The sequence below is a fragment of the Papaver somniferum genome, unplaced genomic scaffold (assembly GCF_003573695.1).
Source record: "Papaver somniferum cultivar HN1 unplaced genomic scaffold, ASM357369v1 unplaced-scaffold_29, whole genome shotgun sequence".
In the NCBI taxonomy this organism is placed as follows: Eukaryota; Viridiplantae; Streptophyta; class Magnoliopsida; order Ranunculales; family Papaveraceae; genus Papaver; species Papaver somniferum.
Window position 1 is genome coordinate 446,915 of NW_020639929.1, and position 15,685 is coordinate 462,599.

The 15,685-nt window shown below is 38.1% G+C and overlaps 2 protein-coding genes and 1 pseudogene across 2 annotated transcripts; 1 reads left to right on the top strand and 2 right to left on the bottom strand.

The window, feature by feature from the left end:
- The first annotated feature begins 480 nt into the window (after nucleotides 1-480).
- Nucleotides 481-4,153, top strand: LOC113341398 (annotated as a pseudogene).
- A 1,514-nt stretch (nucleotides 4,154-5,667) lies between these two features.
- Nucleotides 5,668-6,285, bottom strand: LOC113341342 (histone H1-like). Its single transcript, XM_026586252.1, has 2 exons — nucleotides 6,141-6,285; nucleotides 5,668-5,828 (listed from the first exon to the last, which is right to left on the bottom strand). The coding sequence occupies exons 1-2, from the start codon at nucleotides 6,283-6,285 to the stop codon at nucleotides 5,668-5,670; spliced, it is 306 nt and encodes a 101-aa protein (XP_026442037.1).
- Nucleotides 6,286-7,530: 1,245 nt separating this feature from the next.
- Nucleotides 7,531-8,420, bottom strand: LOC113341343. The gene is made up of 3 exons (XM_026586253.1): nucleotides 8,398-8,420; nucleotides 8,140-8,290; nucleotides 7,531-7,843 (listed from the first exon to the last, which is right to left on the bottom strand). Exons 1-3 carry the CDS (start codon nucleotides 8,418-8,420, stop codon nucleotides 7,592-7,594), a joined length of 426 nt encoding a protein of 141 aa, XP_026442038.1. The 3' UTR covers nucleotides 7,531-7,591.
- Nucleotides 8,421-15,685: the final 7,265 nt, after the last annotated feature.

Below are 15,685 nucleotides of genomic sequence, written 5' to 3' on the forward strand. Positions count from 1 at the left end.
AAAAAAAAAAAGGAAAAAAAAGACAATTAACTTTTTCTAATGTGAATTGTTTTTGTTTCCTATCTTCTGGAGGAATAGAAGTGCTTCTGTTTACGTAGGTATCCAAATTAATTTCCTCTGATTTCTAGAAATCCTTTCAAATTTTTTCCCATCCAAATTTCTAACATTTTTATTTCCAAATTTTTTTATTTAATTAATATAGAATTTGATACCGACAAGTTTCGAACTCAGGTAATTAGTATGTCCCCGCTGTTTTTTTTGTTTCTACAAATCAGTCGAAAAGTTGCATCTAGCTGTGAATCCACATGCTATAAAGGCTGTATCCGACTCCCTAATCCACACATGAACAGAATAGGATTGTGAGAGAAAGAAAGAACCACTAGTACTATTTCCAATAAAACACCCCTTATCAGACTAGCCTATACGGCTATATACCCACCAGTCCCTAAAATCGAGTTAGCCCTTAGGTTTTTGGTTCCGTCAAAAGAAGGAAAGTAACAGAGGAGAAAGTGAAAAGAAAACCCTAGAAATCTAAGAAGACGAAAGAATTACCGGTCGGGGTTGGAATTGGGGGTTTACCGTTTGCTTCTATTTTTCCCGCGGGTAAAAAGTAACCAACCATGGTTTTGAATGAGGATGTGATCAACAGTAGGCAACGCATTCAGAACACCAAGACATTGATCTGTGCTCTGAATCTCGTCTCAAGAAATCTACCTCTTCCACAAGATATATTCGATTCCCTCCATTCTATCTACTCTCCGGATCATGAGGATGGTGGTGATCTTGTTGTTGACAGAGATTCAATGGCGGAGAAAACTAGGGTTTCTGGTCATAATTTGGTGGTGGTACAAGAGAATGTCGCCGGTGGTGTCAGAGATGGTCTTCAGAGGGAGAAAGATGCCGAGAATGGGATAATCTTGAATGGAGGAGGGGATTTGATGGAAGAATTTGAGGATGCTCTTGTGCAGCAACGGCGAAATTGCGTGTCAGGGCCGGGATTGAGAAAGTCTGGAGAAATCCGTTTGAGAACCAACATTCAGCATCGATTGTCTGAGCTTGAAAAGTTGCCTTCAAATAGAGGAGAAGATTTGCAGATGAAGTGCTTAATTGAGCTTTATGGGTTGAAGTTGGCGGATTTACAAAGTAAAGTTCGATGTAATGTAAGCGATGAGTACTGGTTGAGCGAGAAATGTGCATATGCTGACAAACAATTGTTTGATTGGGGGTTTATGCGATTGCCCGGTCCTAGGATGTATGGTATTGCAGATGCGTTTGCTACGGAAAGAGATGATCGACAGCGGAGCAAGAAGCGAGATGCTGAGACGGCGTCAAGGATAGGGGGGGAGGAAAAGAGCCGGATTGAAATCAGGCAGAGGAAATTTTTTGGGGAAGTTCTTAACGCGTCGCGTGAATTTCAAATGCATGTACAAACTGTTTTGAAACGTAGGAAGCATAGGAATGACCATGTCCTGACATGGCACAGACAGCAAACGCAGCGTGTTAGGCAACGTCTTACAAGGGAGGAGAAAGAAAGATTTGAAGCACTGAAAGTTAATGATGTAGAGACTTATGAGAGATTGGTGAAGGAGAGCAAGAATGAAAGGTTAACGATGTTTCTTGGCAAAACTAGTGATCTTCTTGTGCAGTTGGGCGCTGCTGTTCAAAAGCAGAAAGATGCAGAACTTGATGGTTCTAAGAGTGAGAGCCGAGCGGAATTGGCTCCAGGGGGAGATGAAGATATGCTGGATGATTCTGACACCAATGTGAAGTCAAATGATCTACTAGAGGGCCAATTTCAGTATGATTCTGCAATCCATTCAATTCAAGAACCGATAACAGCGCAGCCAACCACGCTTGAAGGCGGAGAACTAAGGCCTTACCAGGTAGAAGGACTTCAATGGATGGTTTCTTTATTCAATAACAATTTAAATGGCATGCTGGCAGATGAGATGGGACTTGGTAAGACAATTCAAACCATAGCCTTAATTGCATATCTGGCGGAGAACAAGAATGTTACAGGCCCGCATTTGATTATTGCTCCAAAAGCTGTACTTCCAAATTGGGTTATGGAATTCAAAACCTGGGCTCCTAAGATTGTGACCATTTTATATGATGGGAAAATGGATCAGAGTTAGGCAATGCGGGAGAAATATTCACGGGAGGACAAGTTCAGCGTGATGATTACTCATTATGATTTGATAATGCGAGACAAGACATATTTGAAGAAAATTCACTGGCATTACATGATTGTTGATGAGGGGCATCGGTTAAAAAATCATGAGTGTGCGCTTGTGCGCACCCTTGTAAAAGGATATCACATTAGGCGTAGACTTCTGCTAACTGGTACTCCAATACAGAACAATCTGCAAGAGTTATGGGCCTTGCTAAATTTTCTCCTGCCTACCATTTTTAATTCGGTGCAGAATTTTGAGGAATGGTTCAGTGCACCTTTCGCAGACAGATGCGATGTTTCTCTGACAGATGAAGAACAGCTATTGATTATCCGCCGTTTGCATCAGGTTATAAGGCCCTTCATACTGAGAAGGAAGAAAGCTGAGGTGGAGAAGTTTCTCCCTAAGAAAACTCAGGTCATATTGAAATGCGAATCTGTCAGCATGGCAGAAAGTTTACTACCAGCAAGTCACCGATTTTCGGAGGGTTGGCCAGGATACTGAATTAGGCACCTCAAAAAGTCTTCAGAATTTGTCAATGCAACTCAGGAAGTGCTGTAACCATCCATACTTGTTCGTGGGTGATTATAACATTTGGCAACGGGAGGAGATTGTCAGGGCTTCAGGTAAATTCGAACTGCTTGATCGCTTACTTCCAAAACTTAAAAAAGCAGGGCACCGAGTTTTACTTTTTTCCCAAATGACTCGTCTTATCGACATTCTTGAAATATATCTTCAACTGCACAATTTTAAGTATCTAAGGCTAGATGGATCGACGAAAACAGAAGATAGAGGGACTTTATTGAAGCAGTTCAATGCACCAGACTCCCCTTTCTTCATGTTTCTTTTGAGTACCCGCGCTGGGGGTTTGGGTCTAAATTTACAAACTGCAGATACTGTGATAATGTTCGACAGTGATTGGAATCCTCAAATGGATCAACAGGCAGAAGATCGAGCACATCGTATTGGTCAAAAGAAGGAAGTTAGAGTTTTTGTTCTGGTTAGTGTTGGATCCGTTGAAGAGGTTATCTTGGAACGTGCAAAACAGAAAATGGGTATTGATGCCAAGGTTATTCAGGCAGGATTGTTCAATACTACTTCCACAGCTGAGGACAGAAAAGAGATGTTGAAGGAGATCATGCGTAGAGGTACAAACTCATTGGGAACAGATGTACCTAGCGAGAGAGAAATCAACCGCCTTGCAGCACGGTCAGATGCTGAATTCAGGATGTTCGAATTGATGGATGAAGAGAGAAGACAAAGGGAGAAGTACAGATCAAGGTTAATGGAGGACCATGAAGTCCCCGATTGGGTACACTCAGCTGCAACGACAGAAAAAGCTAAAGAGCCAGAACCTGATAGTGGCTTCTTTACTGGCAAGCGACAGAGAAAAGAAGTTGTTTATGCTGACACCATGAGTGACCTGCAATGGATGAAAGCTATAGAGCATGAAGAAGACTTGGCTAAACTTGCAGCAAGAAGCAAAAGGAGAGAAACTCTTGCTCCCGGAACTAGTGTATCCACCGGTGAAAATGCAAGGGGATATCAAGTACTATCTGTATCAAGAAACGATGATGAATCAATGGTCAGTGAGGAAGCATCAGAGGGTTACACAGAACGAACCCCTAAAAGGCTGAAATCTGTTCCATTGAGGTTCAGAATTCCTGTACCTGGAAGTGGTAGTGCCTTGAGAGGTGATGATGGGTCCACACCAACGACCCACAAGAGAAAGAGATGAACTGTAATAACATCTGATGTGTGACAGGCAGCAAACACCTAACGGTCAGAGGAAGTAGATGAATTTTGGCTGAAAAGTTCCTGAAGTCTTGTAATTAGATTAGAGAAAGAAAAGAAAAAAATCAATACAATTTCTGAAGGCTCAAGTGCCCTTGTATTTTTTGATGCATGCTGGGAAATGTTCTTGTGGTGGAGTTTGGATTCTCAAACCGGAAAAACCAATTCGATTCTCTCTAGTAAAGAGGCTCCCCTGAATTTACTACTGATGTTAAATTTTATTTAAGTAAACATATGAGTTCTAACACAAACAAATTGGACATGGTAAATCTCCGTTCCATGTTTGAAACTCTTTACCCTTGGTTTTCTTGACAGAAGAAAAAAACACCCTCATTTGTCTGCCAGGTTTTCAGCAACAACTGCAGAAGCATCACCCACAGGCATAGCAATCTGGTCCTGAGCAGTTGGCGAAGTATCGCTCTCATTTTGTAATTCAGAACTCTCTTCCCAGAACTTGCATGCAGCAACAGCATCATAGTCTAAGAACTTATCATAACAAGGTGGTCCAGTATTTTTGCCAGCTGCAACATACTATATACAAAGGAACTCTCATGATCTAGTAACTCCAAAAGGAAATATTGTACTATCAAAAATAAATAAAGTTATCTGAAATTAGAGCCACGGTTTCGCAACATGCGAATCCTTCCTCTCATTATATCCTGGTGCTCCGGAAAATCCCCTTCGTCTTCATAGTCAAGACCCACTATTTCCATTATGGCTTTGAATTTGTCCACCGGAATCTTGGCAGCATCAAGGGGAGGTAGATAACCTAATTCCATGTTTCCCTGGGCGTCCAGTATCGCATCATGAACTTTAGAAATTTCCCTGTTCACATAAGCGTCGTCAAATTTACACTCTGCTGATGCTGCTGTTTCTCCAGTGAATTCTAGGGGTGCACATACCTTACCCATACCCGCCAACCCTACCCTACCCGCCAGTTTTTTAATCGTATCATATCCTATCCACTATTTGGCGGGTAGGGTGGCGGGTGAAGATTTTCTTAACCGCCAATAAACGGGTAGGGTGGCGGGTAAAGCTCGGAATTATCCTACCCTACAAGCCTACCCGCCTATTTATATTATTGATCTCTGCCGTTGGTTTTCGTTTAATCTCTGCCGTTGGTTTTCGTTTCTAGAAACAAATCCTATCTACATTGTTTCTATCGGTCTGCCTCTTCCATCACTTCTCTCTTTCTCACAGCCTCAGCTCTCTCTTGGTTTCCTAATGAAACCCCTCTCTCACATATCGAATTTCTATCTCAATCTCAGAAATCGAAGATTATTCATAATCCCATCTCAAATTCAATCGAACCTTAATCTCACAAATCGAAGCTTATTCATAACCCCATCTCAAATCAAAACTCGTGAATCAACAGAAATCAAAATCAAACTCTTTTTATTGTAACTCAAAATCTAGTTTGATTATTAGGAAGAAGAAGATATTGAAATAGAGATCACTGAACTAATTTTTAACTTTGATTTAGTTTTTACTTGAGATTATCATTATTTGATTAGATCAGATTTGATTGGTATTTTTAATTCGATATTAAGATATAGATCCATCATCGACGACATCATATACTCTTATTGCTGCTATTTCTGGTGGTGATGAAGACCCAAGAAGAAGATCTCCTCAGGTATAAACCTCATTGTTATTACAATTTTTTTTAATTTTTAATTTTTTTGATTTTCTCATGTTTTCTTCATTCTGCAAATTGTACTTTCTTTGTAGGAGTAGTAGCAGCAACTTTCTTTGCAGGAGCGGCAGTTTTCTTCTTCTTAGGTGCAGCAGTAGTAGTTTCAGATTTCTTGAAGGTAGTTGGAACAACAGCAGTAGTAGTTGGGTGAGGTTGAAATGGGTTTCCTTTGATTCAGGGTAAACCCAAGTTTAATGTGAAGAAATAAAACCATATTCATACCTTTTGTTGTCTTTCCTAGGTTCTTTCTCATGATCTCTTTATGGGTTTTTTTTTTTTCTTTTTGTGTTTAGAGATAAACTGGTTTAATTGATTTTTCATTCTTGTGTTTTTTTTTTGGATTGATTTTAGAATAAAGGGTTGGTGTGGAGGTGTATGTGAAGAACAACAAGTTTGAAGAAGTGGGTTGTTGTTGTTTGGACAAAATAAGATTTCAATTTATTTTATTGTTTTTCAATCAAGATCCAAATTTTTCTTACCAGATCTTACCAATCCTTTTTCTGTTGAGCTGAAAGAAGAAGCTTCAACCTTAATCAATTTCCGATTAGCAACACAATTCTTCAATTGGACACCTAACGTTTTCTTGTAACTTGCAGGTAATACATCTTTGTGTTTCTTTTCCATGTACTTGGCGATTGCATATGAACTTGATCCACCTTTCTCATTCAACCCTTTTCTTGTTCAGAGTCTGAAATTCAGACTTCAGAAAGTCATGGAGAAGGGGGAAAAACGGTTATACCCGCCACCCTATCCTATCCGACCCGCCAGAGAATGGGTTGGGTAGGATCTTACCTGTTTAATGGCGGGTAGGGTGGCGGGTAAAATTTTTCTTACCCGCCAGTAAACGGGTAGGGTGGCGGGTATATGCCATATCCTACCCACCCTACCCATTGTGCAGCCCTAGTGAATTCCCGAAAAAAGTTTCCAGGGGTTGAAAAGATTTGTGGAGGAGGATAATTTAAAGTACGGTGGAATTTTGAGACAAGTGTTATTAGGTTCAACTTTGTTACATACACAACAATTTTGAGACAAGTGTTATTAGGTTCAACTTTGCTACATACACAATGTTATGTACACAGAGAGGGAATCCAACGGCAGAAAGGTCACCCTCTCTACATTGGGATAAGGGTGGGCAGAAGTGGACCCCACCCCTCCCTCACACAGTACATACACAATGTTGTGTATCTATCATTTTCGTATTAGGTTTGCAGAAGCTGGTTTATTCGGGATTAATGGTTTTGATGAGCATCTTGTAAATGGGTTTCTTCTGGTACTCATTTCACTGCGCCATGTGTGCAATGACAAGATAGTAGTGCGAAACAAAACAGTCAAGGCTTTTCAGAAACAGGTTGACGAAAAAAGGGTAGTGATGACTATATTTTTGTCATAGTGATTACTATATTATATTTTCTTTTCTTTTCAGCAAAATGGCAGTTGTGATTACATCAAAAGAGCTGTGATTCCAGTGAAGAAGATAAGAGAGACTTAGTTGTATGACTAATATTATCTGAAGAATATTTCGCACTGCAAATAACTTGATTAAACTTATGGCATATGAAATAAAAAAGATGCAAGGAAGTGAAACAAAAAATAGTGGTTAATATAGCCGAAGAACTAACCTGATAGGTATTGTCTGCCAGGTTTTCAGCAACTGCAGAAGCATCACCCACATGCATAGCAATCTGGTCCTGAGCAGTTGGCAAAGTATTGCTTTCATTTTTTGATTCAGAACTCTCTTCCCAGAAATTGAACTCACCAACAGCATCACAGTCTACGAACTCAGCCCAACAAGGTGGTCCACTATTTTTTCCAGCTGCAACATACTATAAAGAAAGGGACTCTCATGATCTAGTAACTCTTAACGGATATATTGTAATATCAAACATAAATAAAGTTATCTGAAATTAGTACCTTCGCAAAAGCCACGGTTTCATGAAGTGTCTTGTAAAGTACGAATCCTTACTCTCATATAATGCTGGTGAGGCGGATAATCCCCAACGTCTTCATAGTCAAGACCCACTATTTCCATTATGGCTTTAAATTTGTCTATCGGAATCTTGACAGCGTCAAGAGGAGGTAGAATACCTAATCCTATGTTATTCTGAGCGCCCAATATTGCGTTATAAACTTCAGAAATATCTTTTTGCAGATAATCATCGTCAGAGTTAAATTTTGCTGCTGCCTGAGGTGAACCAGAAAAGGTATGGCAAGAAAGCACAGAAAACACAGAGCTAAATAAGAGAAATTTCAGTAAAATTGTGACGCTAATTAACAATTAAAAAGAGGTTAAAATTGATCAAGCGATATGGAGTCGAGTAAAGACCTAAGAGTAAGAATAGCCAAATCAAGATTTAAGCAGACAATGCAATAAGAGAGACTTAGTTGTATGACTGCCTTGTTTTCACATTGCTCATGGCATATGAAACAGAAGATGCGCAGGAAATGAAAGACAATGCATTAAGAAGAAGAAGAACTAACTATGTCTGCCTTGTTTTCAGCAACAACTGCAGAAGAAGCATCATCCACAGGCATAGCAATCTGGTCCTCATCAGTTGGTGAAGTGGTGTCACTTTCATTTTCTGATTCAGAAGTCTCTCCCTTGCAGTCACCACCAGCACGATACCATCTTCTGAACTCACACCAAATAGGTCGAAGACCACCATTTTTGCCACTCACGATCTAGTAACTCTTAACGGAAATATTGTGATATAAAAAAATTAAAGTTAAAATTCGTACCTCACCAAAAGCCACTGTTTCATCAACGGATTCTTCTAAAGGTCAATCTTTTCTCTAAAACTCTGCAGGTGAGGCGGATAATCTCCATCTTTTTCTATGTCAATACCCAGTTTTTCCATGAAGGCATTAAATTTGTCCGCAGGAATCTTGACAGCATCAAGAGGAGGTAGAGAACCTAATTCGATGTTTGTCTGGGCGTCCATTCCTGCCTCATAAACTTCAAAAATTTCCTTCTCCAGATAATCATCGTCAAATTCACACTCTGCTGCTGCTGCTACTGGTGCTCCACTGAATTTCCGGAAATGATTTCCAGGGGTCAAAAAGATTTGTGAAGGAGGATAATTCAAAGTGTGGTGGAATTTTGAGACAACTAGTGTTATTAGGTTTGCAGAAGATGGTTTATTCAGGATTAATGGAGAAGAAGATACGGGGTTTTGATGACCATCTTGTAAATGGGTTTCTTCTGCACATGCAAAATCTTGAAATTGGATTCATTTTCAGAAGAAGAAGGAAAACTTAAGTACAATGGATTCTTTGCTTACTCGTTGAGACAATCCATCAAACAACTAACCTACATACTACCGAACTTAACAAAGTACAGAAATGAAGCATGTCTCAGGGACACAAATTGATCAAACACTTAACCTAAGAATAATGAAATTTGAAAAAAGAAAAACAACGTCGGGTTAAGTAACACAATTCATCAAACACTTAACCTACTGAAATTAGTGAAAGTTGATTGAAACGCCTTTGGGTTCAGTGGCACAAATTGTCAAACACTTAACTTACTGAAGTACATCATAAAACGAATAGCATACTTGAAAAACAATACAATAAGGATTAGGGAATACATAAACTGGATGCTAATTGGGTTAGCCTAATTAGCATCCAGGTAAAGAAGTACTTTTACCTGGGCTATTTTATTTTTACAATGTCTCCAACAGACTTTTAGTATTTTAGGCGTTTGGGGTTAGGGCTGCACATGGGACGGGACGGGACGGTACGGGTTTTTGTCTAACTCAGTACCTGTACCTCCTTATGGCCGGTACCTGTAGTTTGTACCTTGTACCTGTATCTGTGTAGTACGGGACGGGACGGGTCCTGTACCTGTTTAATTCGGGACGGGACGGGACGGGTCCGGTTCTTTACCCGTAGCATATCTACTTATGTAAAAAAAAAATAAAAAGCAAAAATACTTGAAAGTTCTAAGCTTAAAAACTTTAACTTTTAAGAGTCTTAAGACCTGAATTCATACATTAACAAAAATCTTTAAACTTCTAAATTCAACAACGTTGTTTAAAACTTCAAATAGAAAAAACAAAAAGCAAAGCAAAAAACAATATTTCGGCTTTGGTAATTGACCCCTTCTATAAGTTTGCTGCGACTCCAAACACCAAGCATCCAAGACCTGCAACTCCAAACATCAAGCATCCAAGACCTATGACAGTTGAACCACACCCAAGATCTCTGCAACAACAATTTATATATATATATATATATATATATATATATATATATATATATATATATATCAGTGAACCACTGGTTCAAATAAATCATAATCAAACTAAGAAAAGTTTATATTACCTTCCTCATCCTTAGAGTTATCATCTGGTACATAATCAGCTAAAAGATCAAGATCAATGGATTTCAAAACCAATTTCACATAACCATGTTGCAGACCATTCTTTCAATTTCAAAAGAAATTACACATCCTTAGATTATAACAAGGACTTACTTATGGCAATGCCTGAAATTGAGATATGTTTCTCACAAAAAATTCAATTCATTCATACCCAAACATAATTTATCATAAAGACTTCCTATCAATAAACATCATAATCACATATAACCTCAGTTAACTAATTCAATTTGTAACAAACTATCCAATAATACAACATTGTGAACAGAAAACAACAATCCTCAAAATATCATAAATCTGTCCCAAACTAGATCAGAAACTCCGAATTCATTTTTAAGAACAAAGAGTGGGAGAAAAGGCTAATCTGGAAAACAATTTGAGATTGGGTATAAGTTTATTTTAATAAAAAAAATATAAAGATGAAGAGAACTGAAGCTTATCATGATTTCTTATTTCCATACAAAATCAAAATCAAAATCGAAAATAAATAAAAACCAAAATTGAACCCAAAACATAAAACTAGAGATTAAAGATGATCTTACCTCGATTTTCAGTAGCAACTGAAGAATTATCACTGACAGATGAGTAGATGACCTCAAATCTCCGTTCTCTACTTCCAACTGCAGTATTATTCAAAATGAAATCTATTAGAACGTGAACCTTGTTCTTCAGAGTACATAAACCCCAAAAAAATAATACACAGAGACCAAAGAACAAAGAGGATTAAACGATCTTCATATTCTTCACCTCTTTGTTGATACAAAAGAAAAACAGTTCTTCAGAGCAGATCCATTTACGTAAATGGATACTGAAGTCTTATACAGATGATGATGATGGAAAGGAAATCAAAACTAAAAGTTTGGCATCTTCTCTTCTCTGAGAGGAAACTGAAAAAAGAGAGAGGGAATAAGGAAGAAGGAGAAGGAAACGAGGAGAATGTCCGAGAATACGATGGAGACTAAGAAAAGGGTATAACCCCTAATATCAACGGCCAGGATTTAATCCTAAAATCAACGGATACAGATCCTCGGTACTACGGGACGGGACGGGACGGGAATAGCCTAGAACCGTTACTTGTACCTACTCTAGGCACGGTATCAGTTTTTGGTACTTGTACATGTCCCGTATGATCACGGTTCCGGAACGGTACCGGTACGGTTCCATGGAACGGGACGGTTCCTGTGCAGCCCTATTTGGGGTACAACTCACGTAAGCCATCCCTGCTACCGTCCCTGGTTACAGGCTAATTAAACGATTACATTGTTTCTTTGCTACACAAAGTTTTTTTTTTTGTTTGGGAGAGTAACATATCCACTACTTGAAAGAATTTAAAAGAAATAATTAGGATGAGTAGAAAGTTCGGATCCGCAGATTTCACCCCTATTCATCCGTAAAATTGCGGATGAAATCGGATCCGCAAGATCTATGAGCCGGATACGGGTGGAATTCTCAAATCCGTATTTTTAACGGTTTGGTTGCGGTTGAAATTTGAAATGCGCGGATTCACCTACACCGTAGTTACTATACGTTTCCTCCACCCTTCTTTTTATCTTGCACTCGGTTCGTATAATATCACAAGTAACGTTTTTAGGCTTTGAACTTGAATCATGATTATTTGTTTCCGCCATTTTTTCTTAGGCTAATGGATTTTCTTAATCGTCCTTTCTTTTTGTTCTAGTGCTTTGCTCTTTCCCATCTTTGCTTTAACAAAAACTTTTGTCACTTTTTGATCTCGAAATATTTCTGTTCACTTTATATATCACAAGAACATGATTTTTCTCTCTTCTTTATATGAGGATCTCGATCCTCTTATTTAAATGAAAATTCATCTTCGTCTAGCTCTGCTCTTCACTTTTTATTAGTTTTGTCTTTTAGTTATTCCGACTTCTACTTGTAATTCATACACACTAGCACCTACGCCGTATCTGTATTTCTGCTCCTCCCTCAAATCAATTTTGAACATAGAGCGAGACGATTGTTGATTACTTGATTAGATAGAATTAGGTTTTGTTTTACATTTTCTTTTTGACTAAATCTGCGGTTAATCCGCATCCGGTCTGTATCACCCGCTGATCCGCAGTTGTTAAATCTGCGGGTGATTGGACCGGACACGGTTGGATTTTTGAAATCCGCAGCTTTGACGGATTGGACGCGAGTGACCCCTAATCCGCATCCATTTGGACACCCCTAGAAATAAGCAACTCTTAATTATTGGACTTGTTGTCCGTTGAATACTCTTACTTGATCCATTCAAAACTTCCATGGGCAATCCTACTGTCTCCCTTAAAATGAACGTTCTGCTACCCTTTATCAATGGCCCATTCTACCGCTTTATGCAGAGCCAATGCTTCAGCTTTCTCCTCATTTCTGGCTGATCTCGAGTCTCCCAGTGGGATTAGTCCTATACCCATAGAAAAAGTATTTTTTATCAAAAGATGCATCAAAGTTTATTTTCTCATAATCAAAGAAAGATGGTTTCCAACGTGTTTCTTGACAAATAATTGGTACATTCACTAGTACCCCTGATGAGAAAGTTTTCCCATTCACGAATCTTTTTTTTTTGTTTATCACAAACCAATATATACGAGGAATTCTAACTACTTTGAGGCCTACTAAAATTATTTGAGGCCTATGGATTTTGAATCCCACGTAGAGGAAAGGAATTTGGGTGTCTAACAAAGGTAAAATTGTTAACGTACCATTTTCACTTGTTAAAAATATGTTTTTATCTGTGCCTCTATTACTTTTAATCGGTTTTCATTTCTTTCAAAACTGATTAGATATTGGAATTCTTTTATCCTTTTTCAAAACTTTTTTTTTGGATTTTTTTTTAAATGTTTTCTAAATTTTATTTCAAAATGGTTGGTCGTTAAGACACTTACATGATGGTCGATTTTTCTTGATCCGTGAAGAACATCAACCAAGAATGGACATATGTTCTTCATTTTTATGGCCGACTATCCTTGATATTCACAATTAAGAATGAACATCAACCAAGGGGGAGATTGTTAGAGCGTTTCTCGGTCGAACTCGCAAGCGTTGCTATATCAAGCTTGTTGTCAAGTTTAGTTGCCAAAACTATAAGTCTTGATTTCTAGTCTACTTATAGCTAAGTCTCGGACTAGGATAGAAAGTGTAGTTGAGCTCTAGACTCCACGACGATCATCATACAAAGACGAAGACTACTCAAGGAACTGGTGGAACTTCGTCGACTAAAAGGTATGTGGAGATTTGAACTTATCTATCACTCAAAAGTCTATCTACTATATCTCTTATCTTGAGACAAAAGTCGTATTGCTATATAGACTTTGATTATACACATTTGCTTCGAGCCGAGTTTATCTCGCTTATCTATTTCTCGAAATATGTGTTGGTAAGCTTTTTCTTTGGCCAAGTTCATCTTTAATAGTGACGAAAGTCGTCTTAAGTTTCAATTACTTGAAAATTGCTTTGACGAAAAATGGTTTGTGAAAAACAACTATATAACGTCCTCTAAGAATGTTTCAATGATTGAAATGAGAGTTTATAATATATAACAATTGTTGGATATAAACATTGTGTGGTAACTCATACGTGTGTAAGTCCTTATTCCTTGAACCAAAGTATGCGTACTTTGTTGCTCAGGAAACCGGAACTAATGTCCGCGTACGATCGGAAGTAAACGTCTCGTGAAATCTGCTGGAGTTTGTGAACTGAAAACAAACTTATTCCGGGTACTTAAGTCCGCGTACCAGTCCGTGTACTTAGGTTGGTTATTTTCTAAAAACGATTATTCGTGAGCTTAAACTTATATAAACTAAGGAATGCATACTTGCAAACCGTAGCTATAAAGTTCATGAATAGATTCGAGTGAATCAAATCATTTTTTCTTCGATTGTTTCTTGTATACTTCTATTAGATCTAAGCAATTGAACAACTTTCTAACTAGTTCATTTGAGTCATTTGAACTAGTTGTGGTAAAGAAGAATATGGTTGATATGAAAGTGCTCATATGGATAACCATTTGGTTAACTACTGTTGAATCAACTAGATGTACATGTTTGGGTACGGTTACACAAACCTAAATAAACGTACATTTCATTTGTGTGTAACAAGCTAAGTTTCGATCTAACGGTTGAAATATATTAGCTTGAATGTAATCAGGTTTTCATCTAACGGTGAATATTAAATGATTCGTTACTAAGCTAACATTGATTGCAAACCCTGATTTGAAAGACTATATAAAGGAAAACTCTAGCAACTGGGAAACCTAATCCCCACACCTCTTGTGTGTTACTAGTTGATTAGCTAGACTGGATTCTCCTTTAACTTTAGGTTTCTATCGAGACCCTGTAGGTTAACGACTTGAAGACTTCATTGGGCTTGTGAAGCCAGATCGATACTACTTGTCTTGTAATTGTGTGATATGATCTTGCCGTTCTATCGTATTTGAGTATAATCGTAAGATTGGCTTGATATTGATTTCTCCGATAGGCAAGATACTAAAGAAGTCACAAACATCTTCGTCTCATCGTTTGTGATTCCGCAATATCTTATTTCGCTAGTCGATTAAGATTATTGTGAGGTGATTGATAATTCTAGGTTGTTCTTCGGGAATATAAGTCCGGGTTATCAATTGGTTCCTGTTCACCTTGATTTATCAAAATACGGAACAAAAAACCCGTAGGTATTTATGTGGGAGACAGATTTATCTATACCGTAGATTTTTCTGTGTGATATAGATTTGTTTATTAAATTCTTCGACTTTGGGTCGTAGATACTGTTAGTTGTGGGTGATATCAGCTAAGGGAATTAAGTTCGTAGTATCCTGCTGGGATCAGAGACGTATGGAGCACAACTGTACCATGGATCAGTGTGAGATTGATTAGTTTTTAGTAGGCTAATGTCTGTAGCGGCTTAATACAGTGTGTGTTCAATCTGTACTAGGTCCCGGGGTTTTTCTGCATTTGCGGTTTCCTCGTTAACAAAACTTCTGGTGTCTGTCTTATTTCTTTTCCGCATTATATTTTGTTATATAATTGGAATATCTCAGGTTGTGCGTTGAATCAATCAATTGGGAAATCCAACCTTTGGTTTGTTGATTGAAATTGATTGATCCTTGAACATTGGTCTTTGGTACCGTTCAAGTGATTTCTCTTGTATTCAATTAGACTCGCGGATTTCTATTTGCTTGAGTAAGTATTGAATCGATAAAGAGAGATATAACTCTTTGGTATACTTTTATTAAGATTGAGTATGACTGTCTAGTTGATTCTCTTAAAAGTATATTGGAGTTTTTCTATACAGATTGCTAAGTGAAATATTGGGTGTGGTTGTTAGACCCCCGTATTTTCAATTGGTATCAGAGCAGGAAAACACGTTTAAATACCTTATCGGTCTGTGTTTGTAGCAATCTGAGTCTGTGGATAGAATCTCGTCTCTGGCATATACGCATACCAAGATGCCTTCCAAAGATTTTAACTATGTCAAATGTCTTGGGGACTTCTCAAAGGATTACTCCTTAGTTGATTCTTCCGAATCCCGAGGTAGAAATATTGTTCTATCAAATGTTGATATATCATTTCCTCTAATGAGACAGTTGACACTATCGCAAAAGCTGAAAAGGAGCTCACCAGAATCTCAAAAAAACTACTGAGGCTATTGATT

What these genes read in the sequence shown, in the direction of transcription:
- LOC113341343 (XM_026586253.1), bottom strand. Translation starts at nt 8,420, where the DNA reads ATGAAACAGTGGCTTTTGGTGAG. An exon ending in AAACAGTGGCTTTTGGTGAG is followed by an intron (nt 8,291 to 8,397) that starts GTACGAATTTTA and finishes GTGTGAGTTCAG; the next exon opens with AAGATGGTATCGTGCTGGTG. An exon ending in CTGAAAACAAGGCAGACATA is followed by an intron (nt 7,844 to 8,139) that starts GTTAGTTCTTCT and finishes GGTTCACCTCAG; the next exon opens with GCAGCAGCAAAATTTAACTC.
- LOC113341342 (XM_026586252.1), bottom strand. Translation starts at nt 6,285, where the DNA reads ATGGAAAAGAAACACAAAGATGTATTACCTGCAAGTTACAAGAAAACG. An exon ending in AAAAGGATTGGTAAGATCTG is followed by an intron (nt 5,829 to 6,140) that starts GTAAGAAAAATT and finishes CCTGAATCAAAG; the next exon opens with GAAACCCATTTCAACCTCAC.